Source organism: Ciconia boyciana, chromosome 8 (assembly GCF_034638445.1).
Source record: "Ciconia boyciana chromosome 8, ASM3463844v1, whole genome shotgun sequence".
NCBI lineage: Eukaryota > Metazoa > Chordata > Aves > Ciconiiformes > Ciconiidae > Ciconia > Ciconia boyciana.
In genome coordinates this window covers 60,338,290-60,353,821 of record NC_132941.1, presented here as the reverse complement: position 1 = coordinate 60,353,821, position 15,532 = coordinate 60,338,290, and the positions used below count along the sequence as shown (strand labels likewise).

The 15,532-nt window shown below is 43.5% G+C and overlaps 2 protein-coding genes across 4 annotated transcripts in view; one reads left to right on the top strand and one right to left on the bottom strand.

Annotated features, from left to right (window-relative positions):
- Window positions 1-1,298: 1,298 nt before the first annotated feature.
- On the bottom strand, window positions 1,299-14,006 carry DENND10 (DENN domain containing 10). Of its 3 annotated transcripts, none has more exons than XM_072870519.1 (9): window positions 13,752-14,006; window positions 10,209-10,405; window positions 8,891-8,970; window positions 7,173-7,321; window positions 6,872-6,983; window positions 6,404-6,504; window positions 5,118-5,225; window positions 4,426-4,520; window positions 1,299-3,711 (listed from the first exon to the last, which is right to left on the bottom strand). In XM_072870519.1, the coding sequence occupies exons 1-9, from the start codon at window positions 13,780-13,782 to the stop codon at window positions 3,535-3,537; spliced, it is 1,050 nt and encodes a 349-aa protein (XP_072726620.1). In that variant the 5' UTR covers window positions 13,783-14,006; the 3' UTR covers window positions 1,299-3,534. The 3 variants fall into 3 exon arrangements, with proteins under 3 accessions (XP_072726620.1, XP_072726619.1, XP_072726621.1); XM_072870518.1 differs by lacking the exon at window positions 13,752-14,006 and adding an exon at window positions 10,998-11,074; XM_072870520.1 differs by lacking the exon at window positions 13,752-14,006 and adding an exon at window positions 10,998-11,071 and having other exon boundaries at window positions 10,209-10,484.
- The window catches only part of EIF3A (eukaryotic translation initiation factor 3 subunit A), a 36,326-nt gene continuing 34,785 nt past the window's right edge, over window positions 13,992-15,532 (top strand). The window contains exon 1 of the mRNA XM_072870517.1: window positions 13,992-14,141. Coding sequence (XP_072726618.1) covers window positions 14,093-14,141 — 49 coding nt within the window. The 5' untranslated portion in view covers window positions 13,992-14,092. The remainder of the gene's footprint in view (window positions 14,142-15,532) is intronic.

Genomic DNA, 15,532 nt, shown 5'->3' with positions numbered 1-15,532 from the left:
AGCTGCTGCCCTTTGGAGTCTCCTCCTGACTCTCACATCATTCGGCAGCTACAGGGAACAGCCTCACCTGACCAAAGATGCCTCCGACTCAGACTCCAGCCAGCCAGCTGCCTGGGAAGGGTGCAAGGCAGTACAAGGCAGCTGTGAACTTCATGGCTTGTTTTTTATCTAGAAGTTTAGCTGCTTCAAATGACACCTCACAACACCCTATTAACAAATTATCATTAGTCCTTTCAGTGGCTGGGGAACCGAAGCAGTCAGAGGTTGAAATCAGAAGCAGCCCATAGTTCTAAGACGGATGCTGTCAGATGGCCTGCATCAATTTTTTCCAGGTTACACAGCATTGTATTGCTCTCAATCAGAACATTCCCCCGACGCTTGCCTGTGGGGGAAACAAGGCAGACCAGCTCATACCAGGGACTAAAGCCCCAGGCATGAAAGCATTAAAAACAGAGTTAGCCTTAAGGGACTAGCCCCATTTACTCAGCAAAATTACAACTGAAGAGAGTGACTGTTTATACTGCTCCCCTTTGCAAGCCTTTGCTTTGTTCACTATCTACCTTCTGAAATCTGCAAACGTAGTGCAGATGTTATGCGACAGCTATCACACTGACTGGTTCATACGGGCAATGAGCAAGGCAGAGTGCTTGGGGAGTACCTTTTGCCTCAACCGAGGAAGGAGCAGTGCTACAATTTTCATTTGAATTCAAGGCTTTCAATTATTCTACGTGCTGCACGCCTTTTGGAGGCATGTCTCTTAGCAGGTTGACAGGAACAATCGTTCACCATTTTGTATTTATCCAAGAACAGAAAGGCAGTAAGATGAGAAGACAGGAATGACAATTTCATTTTACATGGTCTTTGCTTCTAGGAGGAGGAAGAAAGGATGTCATCTGACACTGCAAAACCAGCGACTGCACACACAGTCTGCTTGTACACATCCTGAGGAAAGGGAAGTGAGAAATAAGCAGAAATCTTTCCCTGTTCTGACTTTCCAGATTTTTCTATTTTATTCTAAACCTTTTTGAGAAGAAACAAGTGTCAAAAGTCATTAAGAAGATGCAAGAACATTAGGACAATCTTTTGAAAGTACTGAAGCTGATGGAGGCCAATACAACTTTCTCAGCACTGACAAAAAAAATCAGCACAGATGACAAAACTGTTTGAATGTGTAGTAGTACATTTCTGACCTAAACATCAAGCTGTAGCTTAATCCTGGTATTGCAAAACTAAGAGCCAAGGCCTGTGACTCAGTGGTCACAACCATTCAAGAATACATTTACATAAATTAAAGAGTAGACTGTTCAGGATTTTTTTAATAGACATAAGCATGCTGACTCCAGTTCCGTAAGTGCAAAATTATATTTCATTTGTTTCACACAAACGTCAGAATACAAGATCTAACACACCACCAAGATTTTCAACTTAAACATTTCCAAAACAGAAAGCAAAGTAAGCATTCAATATTTAGTTCATAACTGAGCTTCTCTGCTTTCTGTGGTTGTCTCTAACACCCATACTACCTTAATGATATACCTTAAGGCTTTTTGTTAATAAGAAACTATGTGAATTTCTTCACAGTTACAATGTGATGTTAAGACAGCTGACTGAAAGCATGTTCAGGTTTTTCTTGGGTGAAAGACTTCTGTTTCGGTGGACTTTGAAGTGGGTCCTGAATGGAATTTTCAGCATAATTTTGCAGTTCTGCTATTCCGACTGTTTTAAGAGTCCCAAAACAGAAGCAGCAATACTAAAGAACCATTAAGAAAAAACATTAATGGGCAAATGGGGGGGAAAAAAGCTGCAGAGCACTTACAGGTAAACAAAGGCAATTGCAGTATTTCTCTCAGAAGTTTAAAAAAAAAGCACACCTTCTGTGTTCAGAATTTAAACTGCTGAGTAAGTGTTTAAAATAGAATTTTACACCCCTGAAAATAGGGGATTATTCTGAAGCACTTTCATTTACTGACTGTAATAACTAGCCATTTTATACATAGATGCCACATTCCTTATCCACATCCTAAAATAGATTTCCTTAACGTATGATACACAGCAAAAGGACAACCCTTTTTCAAACCAATATTGCTTGCACATATTGATGAGCTCTACCAGTTTCAGAATAGCAAACATCCAATTATTTAACAATATAAATATTGATTACTAAAGTTTTAATAAGTATAAAATCTCTATGTAAAACGACATGCTACAGCCTATCTGTACAAAGGCCAGGAAAAACGTTACTTTTTCTTATAACAAAGTGCTACTGCAGAATTGACTGATTTGTTGTGGACAGTTCTGAAGAAATACAGATAATTTGGCTCAGAGTATTTCCCTATAAAGAATCTAAGTTCTTCTCAGAAGATCACAAAGCAGTTAGTTTCAGGCTGCTCAATGAAAAAAAAAAAAAAATCTCTTTAGTTATGGCTACGCAACCAAGCAAGTATGCAAATTTTAATTGTCTCTCAACTATTTCCCAGTTTTCACTATTACTTCAAAAGTTTCCCTCTACATTTAGTCTACACAGAGCACCATCAGATAGTACTCGTGTTACAGCTCAAGCAGTTTAAGAGGTTGATGCTCTACCTGTAGTACCTGGCCGTTTGAACATTTCTAGTCCATTAGGCTTTAACTCATCTGATTTTCTGTCAAATGGATCAGGAATGAATGGCCAGGTATCTTCTCAGCTGAGAACCCCAACTTCTTAAATGACTCCAGCTATAAAGCAGCACTTGTCTGTGACCCCCCTAGGAAGCCCCATTTTAAATATAGTAATCCTGTCCTCTTTTCCCTCCATCAGAGGCATGGGACAGAGCGAAAGGGGGAAAACCTGTAAGGCAAGAGTCCAAAAGAGGTGCTCAACTCCCACTTGAGCTTTAGAATACCTCTTCCTTTATATACTAAGGCTACCACGTCAGATTTTCCCAGACATCCTTTTTTACCTAGACACTTTCAAGTAGAAAGAAGAGAACTTGTCCATTTATTTGGCATTTCCAGGTATCAGGCAGTCCAGAGCAAGAGCCATATCTGACAGGCTGATATACCTGGAAGCCCAGAATGAGCACTCAGACCAACTGCGTGTTCAGTGTATCCCTGTGCAGAGACTAGCACATCCAAACTGCGTTGGTTTTACAGCACATGTGCTGCGGCCCGTGTTCCAGACCCCAGGAAGACAAGTCAGAACAAGAATAGAGTTGTCCGACATCTGGAACCTGCAGGACAAACGGCCACTATAATAATGTCTGGCACGGCCTGGACACACAGGCACATGCTACTTGTATATGCACCCACACTGTGATATGAAATACGGGTGCCATATATACAAAATTATAGTTGGGGAAGATAATGACACCAGGAATGTTCCCAAATATGCCTCCATATGGTCCACATCAAGCTTCGATATTCTGCATTATATCATGGTAAATATGACATTCACTCTTATACCTTTAATTTTTCCATATAAAATATCAGGTATTCCTATCTGTATGGCAAAGACAGTATTTTTGAGTTGGTCCATAACACTGAAGTGCATCAAAATCAGATTTTAAGCATTTGTTCAGCAGCTGCTAAATGAAAAAGAAAGTTTTCTGTAGCTGGTGGAAATCGCTTTTGTTTCAGGGCCTCAGAGTTAAGGGTTGGTTTTTCATTGCCATCAGAAACTTCAGTAAGTGAGGCTAAAGTAGCCAAGATTTCTTTTGTCTTCAGAGAAATATCCTTGAAGAACAGAAAAACAAGCAAGAATGAACACAGTCTTAGGTATTATAATGTTTTAACATACACTTATTTTTAAAAAAAAAAATCAATACAGAACAAAAAGAAAGTAATGATAAATGAATAGTTCATTTTAAATAAAGACCCCATTTATTTTAAGGCAAACTTGCAACAGCTCTTCAGTCTACTCTTGTACGATGTTGAATAAAGGGAGCACTGCCACTCCACAGGCTCCTCTCGCTGGCCTAACTGAGCTCTTTTGACTAAGTCGCTCAGTTGTGAAATGTCTAATAATCTATTAGATAGGGGAGGAAGTGAAAAAAACACCATCATCATAAAAATCAGGCTTTATAGCTGAGAAGCCATATCTCAGTAGGGCTTTCACAAAGGTAGTGACAATACTATTGACAAGGTATTCAGCAAAATAAATGCTTTGTAGAATAGAACTGGAAAACTAGTTTTACTGGAATTCTTATAATCAATACAATTTCTGAAGTTTCTTCAGCAATGTGGTTACCCAAGGGATAATATAAACCAATTATGTCATTCTTAAAAACCTGTATGAACAATAAAAATGCTAATTTGTAAAACAGCAGAGGGTACAAAAGATCAACTTATTCCAGGGACAATCTTCCTCCTACTCCTCCCTTCCACCAAGATTTAGTGATAGAAGTAATTTAACTAGATTTAAAAATAAAAATTAAAAAATATATTAACCTTAATGACTTGGCTGTCTGATTTATCTGGATCTTCTGCAGATTGAACAATTAGTTGTCCAATTTCTTTGTGAAGTTTTCCCATTGTCATTGCCTCTGAGTAAGGAGGAAAAAAAAAAAAAAGGCACACATTCACGTAAAATTACCATTTCTATGATATCTAGTAATGCATCTGAATAACAAGGCAAAACAAGAGGTCCTCTTCATGACTGCCATTTGAAATCTATCGGTAAAAGCAGCAACCTGAGTATCAACAGCCATGCCAGCACAGGCAAATTGTCTACCTCTAAAGCAGCCCCAAGCAGATGACAAGGAACAGCAAGATGACAAGCAACATACAAGCTTTCCTTTCAAATAGTCCCCAATCTCCAAGTACTTAGTGCAATGTTTTCCTAAAGACTCATGTGATACCTCTGCATTCAGCTGAATGTCTCTTCCATGCAATTGTCTAACACGGACGTCTTGAAATCTCAATTGTACATTTGTTGGAAGACGAAGCACGTCTTTCCAAATTCCAACTTTCACCAGTCTTCCAGGGTCTCAATAAAACTGAAAGCCAGAAGCTTACCTATTGACTTTTCAGAACCTGGATGGAAGAAGGATCAAGACTGTTCGACCTACAGCGAGGTTCAGCAATTACTATCAACTCTGGAATAAATGGCCTCTAAATCCAAAATATAAAAAGCAACCAACCTTTTACTACAGGGGAAATAGTGATCTCGCTATCTGCCAAATTCACATACACATCATAGAGGTCTGGTCTACTGCTCACTTCAGAGTCTGTAAATCCAGCAATGTAACCTAGAGAGCAGAATTTTGGCAAGATTACGATCTTCATAAACAAAACCAAAACAAAACCAAGAAATTGCGGAAAATCACAGTCCTAAAGTCTGTTCGAAGAGTATTTGACACAATACTCATTGGACCCAGGAGGTTGCTCTCTTGATATTATCAGTCATTTAACAAGCATGTCCAGCAGAATGCTTCACTTCTGAGGAGCTTAAAAATCAACTTCTAAAATTGCCTTGAACGTAGATGAGACGCTAACACTACATGCAATATAAAAAGGTTATCCATTTGAAATTTTAAACTCTCTTCCTACCTTGCTACTAAAATTATTCATTTGCAAATGAAAAAGTCGCTGAACTTCCTCTTTAAAAGAAATCTCCAGTCTGGAGTCCTTTGTCACTAAGTCAGTATTAGATTGGAACAGAGGAATAAAACCAGATTTTCTTATTTATAGCATGCCAGGTGAGCAAACTTGGAGCAGCTTTTCTCTGTGGAAGATGTGTAGTGAGCTGAAACAAGCACTGTTGGCAATGCAGTAGAAATGTTGAAGATGAGTAGTCTTCTTGCTCATTATTCTGTATAGAGAAGCCTCTTATTTGCCACATTATGCGTCACGCCAACCTTTGCATAAACTAAGGGCCTCTTCCTGGATTATGCATTAAGTACTACACGTACACAGCAATGTGTCACACAGATCAAACTCCTACACAGCTGGTACAGTCTACCCGTGATTAGGAGCTAGAGAGTTCACTGGCAGCAGTCAGAATAAAAATCTGGAACTTCAGTTAGGAACTGGAAAAAAAAAAAATCCTAAAAATTCAATTACTAGCTATGTGTAGAAGTTGGGAAAAAAAGTAGCTTATCTGAAGTGAGCTGCTTCCATGCAACAGTAAGACTTTCAATCCCTCTAATCACAACATGAAAAAAGTCCCAAAGCTACTTTGCATCTGTGATTTGGAGTAGACTGATGCGGATCCACCCAGAAACACCAGATTAACTAGTTCTCTTCGAACATACTTGTTTAGTTCATTTGCCTTTTCTAAAGAAAATTATGTTGTTTAACTTTGAACAATAGTATTAATAGCAAAGTAACCATTTTTTCCCCCAAAGAGCACTGGTGCAAGACCTTGCAGCAATAGAAACTGAAATTAAAATTTTCTGTATATTTTTGATTAATAAATTATCACTACCTGTGCAGGCTTTTAAGGCTTCCACTTCCCCCTCATTTAGATGTACATATGAATGAAGAATTGACCAGTCTTGTCGATGCCACACTAGAGCAGGCAAAGTCCTAGGGAAATTAAATTGGTACTTGACATACAGTAGATTTTTGCTTATACTAATTAAAGTTTCACAGTATGAAATGCATGTCATAAGAACGAACTAGTATGACTAGGTCTCATTTGGCATGCATATACATGAACTACAGAGATTTCTACCATCAGTACAAGCAGAGTTTATCACTCATTCTACAGTTACATTTCTCCGAGTTGACGAACATATGGCTAAAGCCTTAAGAGGGATTTAGCAGGATTTCAATAAACAGGTTTAAGAAAGATTTTTTTCCCATAGAATATGGGCATTTCTCTCAATGAAGGTTCAAAATTTGTTGGATTTTTGGAGGTGGGTGTGGAGGTAGGGATTGCAAAGTAAAGTACCTGGTAAACTCCTGGATAGCTTCTATTCTAGGATGGTACACTACAATTCTCTTCTTTAACATCAGTGCCGTATATAAGATAACTGTTTCCATTCCAAACTGAGATACTATATCTAGAAAAGAGGGGAAAATTATTTTATAGAAGATATACATGCTGATATTATCATTTGTTTTTTGAAGAAGCTTAATAATAACAGCACAGATAATACTGTTAACACTATTTACTTGAGTACACATGAAAACTGGATTGTATTTTATATTGTACAAAAGAAATCAGAATAGAGACTTCTGGATTAATTAACCTTTGATGGAACCAGCAAGGTAAGCCTTCCGAGCATCAAAATCCTTGCTGAGGAAAGATCCATTTTCTTCACTTTGGCAGATCCCCTTTGTAAGGACTGCAATGTAACTCTCCATCATTTTAACTGGACTTCCATGCTTCAAGTAGATTCTGTGTGAAAAGAAAAATGTCTGGTATTTTGATTGCAATCGGTACCCGCAGACATATGGAAAAAAAAAAAATCACAATATGACAAATAGCAATATTATTGGCAAGAATTCTTATTTTGGAAACCTGGTTGAGGTTTTAAATACTAAACTAGAAGTCTTTCAACATGCACACAAAAACATGTCTGTCTCTTAGGATAAAAGACTACCTTGTATTTTTGAGTTTCTTATTTTATGAAAGAACCAACATTTACCAACATAGAAACATAGCACAAAGGTGTAAGCAGGTGTCCAGACTAAGGATTCTTTGCAGACTTGGAAGGTACTTGCTTTATGAAAAAGCAACTACTACAGTAACTCCTGTTATTACATGCAGACCATGTAACTAGTTAGTTTTTCATTTTTTATCCAAGTATCATTAGACATTGTTCTGTACTCTTTGTTAAATGATGAAAGAAAAATATAAAGGTGTCCTTGATACTCATCAAAAAAACAAACACACACACACACCCCCCCCAACCCCCCAAAAAACCCAAAACAACCACACACCAACAAACCCCATGCACTTTTAGGTGTCTTTCAGACAGCAGAGAGACACCATAACCTATTTTACAGGATAAGGTACTTCAGGAATAGCACTGAAACTCTCAACTATCTGTTTTCCATATTAGCTATAGTACAAAGCTATGTCACATTTGAAACCCAATTATCATGTTTAGAGGAATCCATCCTGGATTTGAAAAGAAGTATTAGCTGACAAATCAGCATTAATATATCCACAGCAAATCTAAATATTTCATATATCAGTGAAAAAGAACAATCTCAGGTTTTCAATACCCTGCAGAACTGGTAAGCCTGACAGCATTCCCAAGTCTGTGACACAATAACCTCACAATTGCATCCAGTTAGCTGCAAAATCTCAGGGAATACTCTTAGTATCAAGAACCAGGACTTAACTAATTTGGGAACTGAAGGAAAAGCAAAGAAAGATGCAGAGAGAGATCATGAGAATTGGGATGTGGAGGAAAGTGAGTAAACCGGACAAGGGAAGGAGAAGATAGCAGTCTAGTTGGAAGAAGGGAGACGACAGAGCCACAAACCTCAAGAGGCAGAGGGCTTTCATTTTCCTAGAGGAAAAGCAAAAATGTCCCTGGGTGCTGTGCTTAGTTCAGAGAAGCTGCAAGAAGCATCCGTAGTAGAAATGTGGAGGGATGCAAGTTGTCCACCATACACATGGTGACCTTTGGCTATGCAGTTCTGACCTCCTCCCAAACGTTTATACTTTTTAAAAGTATGTTCTCAGAGAAAATGAGTGTGTGGGTGGGTGGTGGTGCGTGTCTGGAGAGGACACATTAAAACCAACTGGGCATCAGACATTCACCCAACACTTATTGCATGCACTCAAGATAAGCTCAAATCAAGGGTTTATATAATCTGATTGACAGTTTGTAAGACTGAGTTTCCAGCAGGTTGTTAGACCAAATGCAAATACAACACAATGGAATTTAATCTTTAGCCTTGGCAACATCTAAACATGCACACAGTACCACCTCAAAACAGCTTTTATACAGACCTACAGAGTATCCTCATGAAGGCTGCATATTTCTCTGGATTGAAGTCTTTGGCTGTCAGAACAATGGAGAAGTGGGTCACCTGGGTAAGACACATGCACAGAAAAATACACGGCTTATTTAATGACCCCATAGGAACAGTCTTTTTCACGTTACTGAACTCACTGCAGTACTCTGACAAGGTGTTTCAATTAAAAAAAAAAAAGTGAGTGGTAGCAGCAGATCCAAGTTACTAACTGCAGAAAAGGCCTGGTTAACGGATTTCTGATGTGACTCATTTCCATTGAGTCAGCTCTAGTACATACTATCTTTGCTTGATCTACTCTTATAGAGTTGCCTTCCTTTAATCTCATGAGATTATTTTAAAGGAGAGAAAGGCATTTTTCTTCCCCACAGCAGGTAAGAAACTTCCAGAATTTGTTGCCGAAGGAGGCTGTGGAGGCAGACAGCATTAACATATTTAGAAAGGGACTGGAAAAAAATTCACGGATAGCAGACCCACAAAGAGAAATACTCCTTAACTTCCTTAATCAAATGATTGTGGGCTGGGACAGCATGAGGCTGAAAGTCTGCAGACACTGGCCAGGCTCACGTGTCCTCCTTAAATCAGATCTCCCACCACCACTGTCAGAGACAGCACTGGGACACGTTATTTTTTTTTACACCTTTAAGGTTCAGAGGAGATGTAAGCTTGGAGCGAGGAAAGGCAAGCAACATTCTGCTGTGAGCATACAAAATTACCACATCATCTTTCTGCTTAACAATATAGCATGCAATATCAGAACTGAATAAACTTAACAGACAATTTAATGATCTTCATAACAGGGAAAGTATAGAAGCATATTTGCAGTCTTCCAGTTATCAATACAGTGGAGAAGAAATTACCTATATAACTCAACCCTTTGGAAAAAAAAAAGGCATCAAGTTGTATATGAACAAGATTTTGGACACTAAGAAAGACCCTCTGTAGAGCTTTTTTGACAAAAAAAAAAAAAGAGAGAGAGAGAGAAAAAAATTGCTGAACTTGAAATACAAAGTAACTACAAATAAAGGCATGAAATAGCACTTCCATTTTAATACAAAGAATCTAAGTTGGGTAATGAGTATCTCAATCCCTCTGCAATTCCATCCAATATATGTCTTGGTGAAAAACTAAACGTGTGGACTGCTGGGGAAGAGCCGCATCTGTGAGCACACAAAACCTCGAATCCTTTCCCTTCCTCATGGCACACAATGGGAAAACACTGCTTAAACTGCCAGAAGAAGCTCTGCAGAAGTCTTCCCTGCAGTCTACTGAAAAACCAGCCGGCCAAGTCCTACCTTTTTCAAGGCTGGAGAATCTTGAACTTCCACAGTTGTGATGTAGAACCACGACCTTTTATACTGGCCAAATACAAACGTATGAAGCAGTTTATTTTCATCTGTAAGGCAGCACTTTCGCAGCAATAGACTCCTCAGTTCAGCTGTTACGGACGGATAACACCAAACCCACAAAGCATCTCCGTTGGTGTCTTTTTCTATGGTGGAAAGATGTTCACTGTGAGAACGTCAAACAGCAGCAAGGAAGTAAATCGATGGGTTAATCAGGTTTGTTTCCTGGAATCAGATTAAAATTCCACCTTACCCTGAGCCTAGACATCCAGTTCTGCCGATACGGTTTAAGCCGTAGGGCAGCACTTGTGCTACAGGTTTTATTTTTTAGATGTTAAGAAATATCCACTCTTGACCTGCTTCACGAGGTCAAAAAAGCACCAAGAGTTTGAATACACATTCATATGAGAAAGGTATTGACCAACAAGCGCCCAGATCAGCTCATTTATGCTTTTCCCTGCTTTTCCTATTTCTGATTTCATAACAGAAACCTCAGAAGCCGTGAATTTAAGACACTCTGGACGAGTTGTGCACGGTTTAGCTCTGTAACAAGCAGATCCAGACGCCGGCCTCAGCGAGCAGGCACAACCGCAGGCTGGCAAGCGCCGGGCCGGGACAGGCCCTGTGGCGGCAGCTCGGCGGGCCACTTGGTAACCGGCCCCCCCCGCCGGCCCCGAGCCCCGGCCCGGCCCTCCCAGCAGCCCCCCGCGCCTCCCCCGGGGCCGGGAGGGCCCTTACCGATCAGCCCCACGGCCAGCAGCAGCTCCGTCTCCGGCTCTGCCATCTTCCGACCCCAGCCCCGCCGCCCCGCCGCCTTCCGCCCGCCGCAAGCCCCGCCCCGCCGGGGCCCCGCCCACCCGGCTGTCCCCCCTCACGCCCCGGCCGCCATTTACCGCGGCGGCGGTGCCTCCGGCTGCCTCCCTGACAGCCTCTCTGGTACTTGCCAGCCTGTTTTCCTGCAGTAACTGGGGAAAAAAAAGCCTTTCGGAAAAAAAAAAATAAAATCATTGCCTTTATTGTTTCGCTTTGTAAGTCACAGGGCACAATCGACGTGAAATGTTACAGAAAAGGAGGTGGCCCTGCTGGCAACTGCTTCCCAAAGTCACGGCCAGAAGCTGCACCCCTGAACAAAGCCCAAAATACAGGCCTCCCCAGGCTGGCTTGTGCCTGAAAGGCAGCCCGAGTAAGGTGAGGAGTGTTCATAAAGCACAACGGCTATTCCTGAATAACTCCATGCATCGACATGTTTATTTGACAATTAAAAGATCTCATTTTCAAGTTTGGACAAACAATGGTACCTGAATACCATGGAAGCCATAGTGCACAAACTCTGCTAATGGCAGAGAGCAGCCACTGATTAGGAGGAAGAAAGAGGTTAGGAAGGAGAAACTTCCAAAATACCTGGCATAACTACAGGAGCATCGGGAGCTGCTAAAGACAATGCGCAGCCCTGGGGGAGAGGCCGGGCCCGTCAAGGGTAGGCTATCATGATTTTCATAAAGGCATAAAGTTAAAGCACACACATTTAATATACTTAGCTACTGTGTAGAAAGAGAGATGAGGAGTCAGACCATTAAAAGCTGCTCCTGACACAAAATCGTCTGATTCAAGACTGGAGGGCTTTCAGGAACTTCAGAGAGATTCAAAGAAGTGGACTGGGCTCCTGAATAGCAAATGCTGCTATAAAAGAGCACAAAATACCAGGCAGCACGCCTGCGGTCCCCTGCCAGAGTGCAGATGCCCCCCAGAGAAGGCTCCAAGGCCTGAGGATAGGCACTGGCTCTGGCCACACGGCACAGGCAGCCTGCGGATGCTGGGAAGCTGCCACCAGACTGGGGCGGTGCCTCTGGTACCCATCTGACAGACTTTTAAATTAGTTTATTTTATGAAGACAAGAAAAGGACTTGTTCAGCACTATAAATAACTTAATGAAGACTCTACTGAATGTATAACTGTGGCTTGAAACAGAAACATCTAGGCTGCCAGAGACAGTTCAGAATGCAGATCATACTAAAATACCATCATATAATCAATAGTGTGGCCTGACAGAGAACGCTGTGTACAGCACTGGTCACTGGATCTCAAAGAGGTACCAAGGGCACGAGGACATGGAGAAACTCCCAAGTGAAGAGAGCCTGAAAAAGCAAAGTTGCTTCCCCCCCCGCCCCCATTTTTTTACTCTAGAACAGAGGCTCATGCAATAGAGTGGAAAGGGATCAGTCACATGCATACACCGATGGTGCTACAGCTTCCATACAGTGACTGTGTCTTTCTTGTTCTTAGTTTTAACTATTTTTCTGTTTAGCAATAAACTGTAATTACAAGCCAACATCAAAAGTAATTTTTTACATGCATGTATAATGGTTATGAAACTTTCTGGTGGCCATGCAAGATGGTGAATGTGAACAGTATGCAAAAAGAAACCAAGCAACTAGTATACAGAAAGCAACGTACCAAAACAGAAATTGAAAAGACAAGAACAGGTTGTCTTCAGTCATCATCAACAGACTTCCCCATCTACCTACATATTTTTGGAAAATCATACTTAGATATACTTAAGAAACCAGTGTGAGACAGCCAGATCTGCAAAGGGTCACAGCTACAGTCACGATGTCATCAATGATCTAGCTGCAGAGGTGCACATTTCTGCTGGGAGACTGAAAAGCGTACTGTGTTCAATGCCTTACGTGGAGATGCACTATTCTGCTGTTCACTTATCCAAAATATCCCATTGGTCACACATTCACTTGCTGCTGTTGTTGCTGCTTTTATAGGACTTTTGTGTATAATTCACACACTTATACAGCTTCCATTGTCTCTCCATATGCCAATAAAAATTTTCACATCAGTAGTTTTGAAAAATACACACTGGCACTAGTAGTTATCACATGTACCCTCGTATAGATATTGCTATTACTACTGTGCTTAAGACTTAAGAGGAACAGCTGAGTTCCTCTGAAATAATTGCCCAAATTCTTAAGATCAAGAATGAAATCTGCATCTGACCATGACTACGTGCACACAGAAAGGCCTTTCTGCAAGTTCTTAACTGCCCCAAAGTACAATTTCTGAACCGGCTGAACCAGTTGTCAGGAGCAAAGCCTCAGCACACACGATGCCTTCTTTGCCAAAATGTTCTGCATTAAATTCAGTCAATCCAAAAGCTCAAGGCTAAGTTAGCCAAACGGCTTCGTGGAGCTCCACAAACCGGCTCCCCGATTTGGAGGGCTGCTGCCACCGCTGAGGGTCTGATCAAGCCAGGGTCTGCCCTGAACTGTCGGGTACGCGGGGCTGGCGGCACCCACCCCCGGACAACTCGCTGTGACCGGCCGCTGCCTCTGTGGCAAACCCAACCGGGTTCCCGCACTGCAACCCCTCCTTCCCCAAGCCTCCGCCGGGATGCCCGGCACAGCACGGGACGTCGCTTGGGCACTAACAGCGGAAACCAGCCACGCCGTTAGCCTGAAGCACGGCTCTCGGCAGAGGGCTCACCGAGCGCCCCGGTGCTCGGGCCGTCAGCCATCGCGGCTCCCGCTCCGACGGGCACCGGGCTAAGCCACCGGGGGCGGACGTTCCCTGCCGGGACCTCTCAGCGACGGTGCGCGGCGCGGCCAGGCGCGGCCCCGCCAGGGCCGCCCTCCCCGGGGCCGCCTCACGATCGCCTCATGGCCCCGCCGCCGCCATCCGCCCCGCCGGGAGGGGCTTCCGCTTCCGCCGACGTCAGCGCGCGCGGGTGACGGGCCGCCCTCCTTTTCCGGCCTCGCAGGCTGCCTGGCTGGAGCACGGAGCGAGCTGCCGCCGCCGCCGCCCTGTGAGGAGAGGCCGCCGCCATCATGCCGGTGTACTTCCAGCGGCCCGAGAATGCCCTGAAGCGGGCGAACGGTCAGTGCGGGCCGCCCCCCCACCTCCGGTTCGCCTCCCGCTCCCTCCGCCGCGGCGGGCAGCGTGTGCCGCTCCTCTTCCCCGAGCCGCGCCCGGCCCTAGAGCCCCTCTGCCGGCCCCTCGGTGCGGCGCGGCGCGGGGCCTCGGCCGGCGCCTCCCTGGCGCTGAGGAGAGGCCGCCCGGGAGCGGCGCGGCGCCGCCTTGCCGCGAGGAAATGGCCGAGGCCTGCCGGCGTCGGCCGCGCCGCATGGCGGAGGCGAGGCCCGGGCGGCCGCGGGGAGCGGGCCCGGCCCGGCTCCGCCTCCCTCTCCCCGGCGGGGCCCCCGGCCGTCCGCGGGCGGAGGCGGTGGGCAGGCTCTGGGCGAAGGGGGGGTCGCGGCGGCGGGGGCCTGTACTGCCGAGGGCAGCGCGGCCCGGGCCCCGCGGCGCCTCAGCCTGCGGCCCAGCTCCCGCGGGAGGCGCGGCAAAGCCGGCGCCGTGCCCGCGGCCGGGAAGGGGCTCTCCGCTGGCCGGGGGCTTGGCCTGAGGTGTCCAGCCCGGATCTCGCACCCGCTCCGGCATGATTTCAAAACCGGTCTGATCCCGGGCCCTGTTTTTCCATGTGAGCTTCGTATTTAGTAGTCCCATCCTTCATGTGACTCTGGTGAGAATGCAAATGATTAAACCACTTAAGTGTTGCACGGGCTGATGCATAAGTTTACTCCCGGAATAGAAACCAAGGCGGACTGCTCTGTAGCCGTCTCTCTCTGACTGCCACATATAAAGCCGGACTGGTTATATTTACAGTTGTCCTCTTTCAGGCTAAATATAGGGCTTTGACGCTTCTTTTTTTTATAGTATTCTATTTTAAGCACTTAGCAAGACCATTTAGACCCTTCATTGTCACAGAGCTGATTGCCAGATGACACTTAAAGACATGCAAAAATTACAGATGATGTACAAGTCAAAATGATAGCTGGAGAGGCTGCTTAGTCCGGGGACTATACATAACTGAAGTATTTGGTATTTTAACAAGAAAATGTTAAATAAAGTACTGCACGTTCTCGAGATTTCTAATCTCAAATTCATTGTAAAATCATTCCCACAAAGCTAAAAGACAAAGATAAAAAGATGAAAGATAAAATCAGCTTCAATCAACTTCTAAAGATGAAGTTGTATTTTAGCAGTCCTTTTACTGGAAAAGTTGCACATACCACAGTATATAAACTTTAATTAAACTTCAGAATTCTTGGATAGAGCAAGTTATACTTATTTGGTGAGCAAGTCACATTGCTGGAATATTGACCTTAAACTGTTTAAATCTGACATTTTATTGTTGCTTTCCTGGTATTGAAGAGCAGCTTTAAATTCACATGTCTTGCACTGCTGCAAGTCTGCTAAATTCTAACGAA

Excerpts from the sequence above, each read along its gene's own strand:
- DENND10 (XM_072870518.1), bottom strand. The coding sequence starts at position 11,043 with ATGGCAGAGCCGGAGACGGAGCTGCTGCTGGCCGTGGGGCTGATCG. Across the intron at positions 7,322-8,890 it reads TTCATGAGGATACTCTGTAG|AATCTACTTGAAGCATGGAA; the intron begins GTCTGTATAAAA and ends CTTTTCACACAG. Across the intron at positions 4,521-5,117 it reads TATTTCCCCTGTAGTAAAAG|AGGCAATGACAATGGGAAAA; the intron begins GTTGGTTGCTTT and ends CTCCTTACTCAG.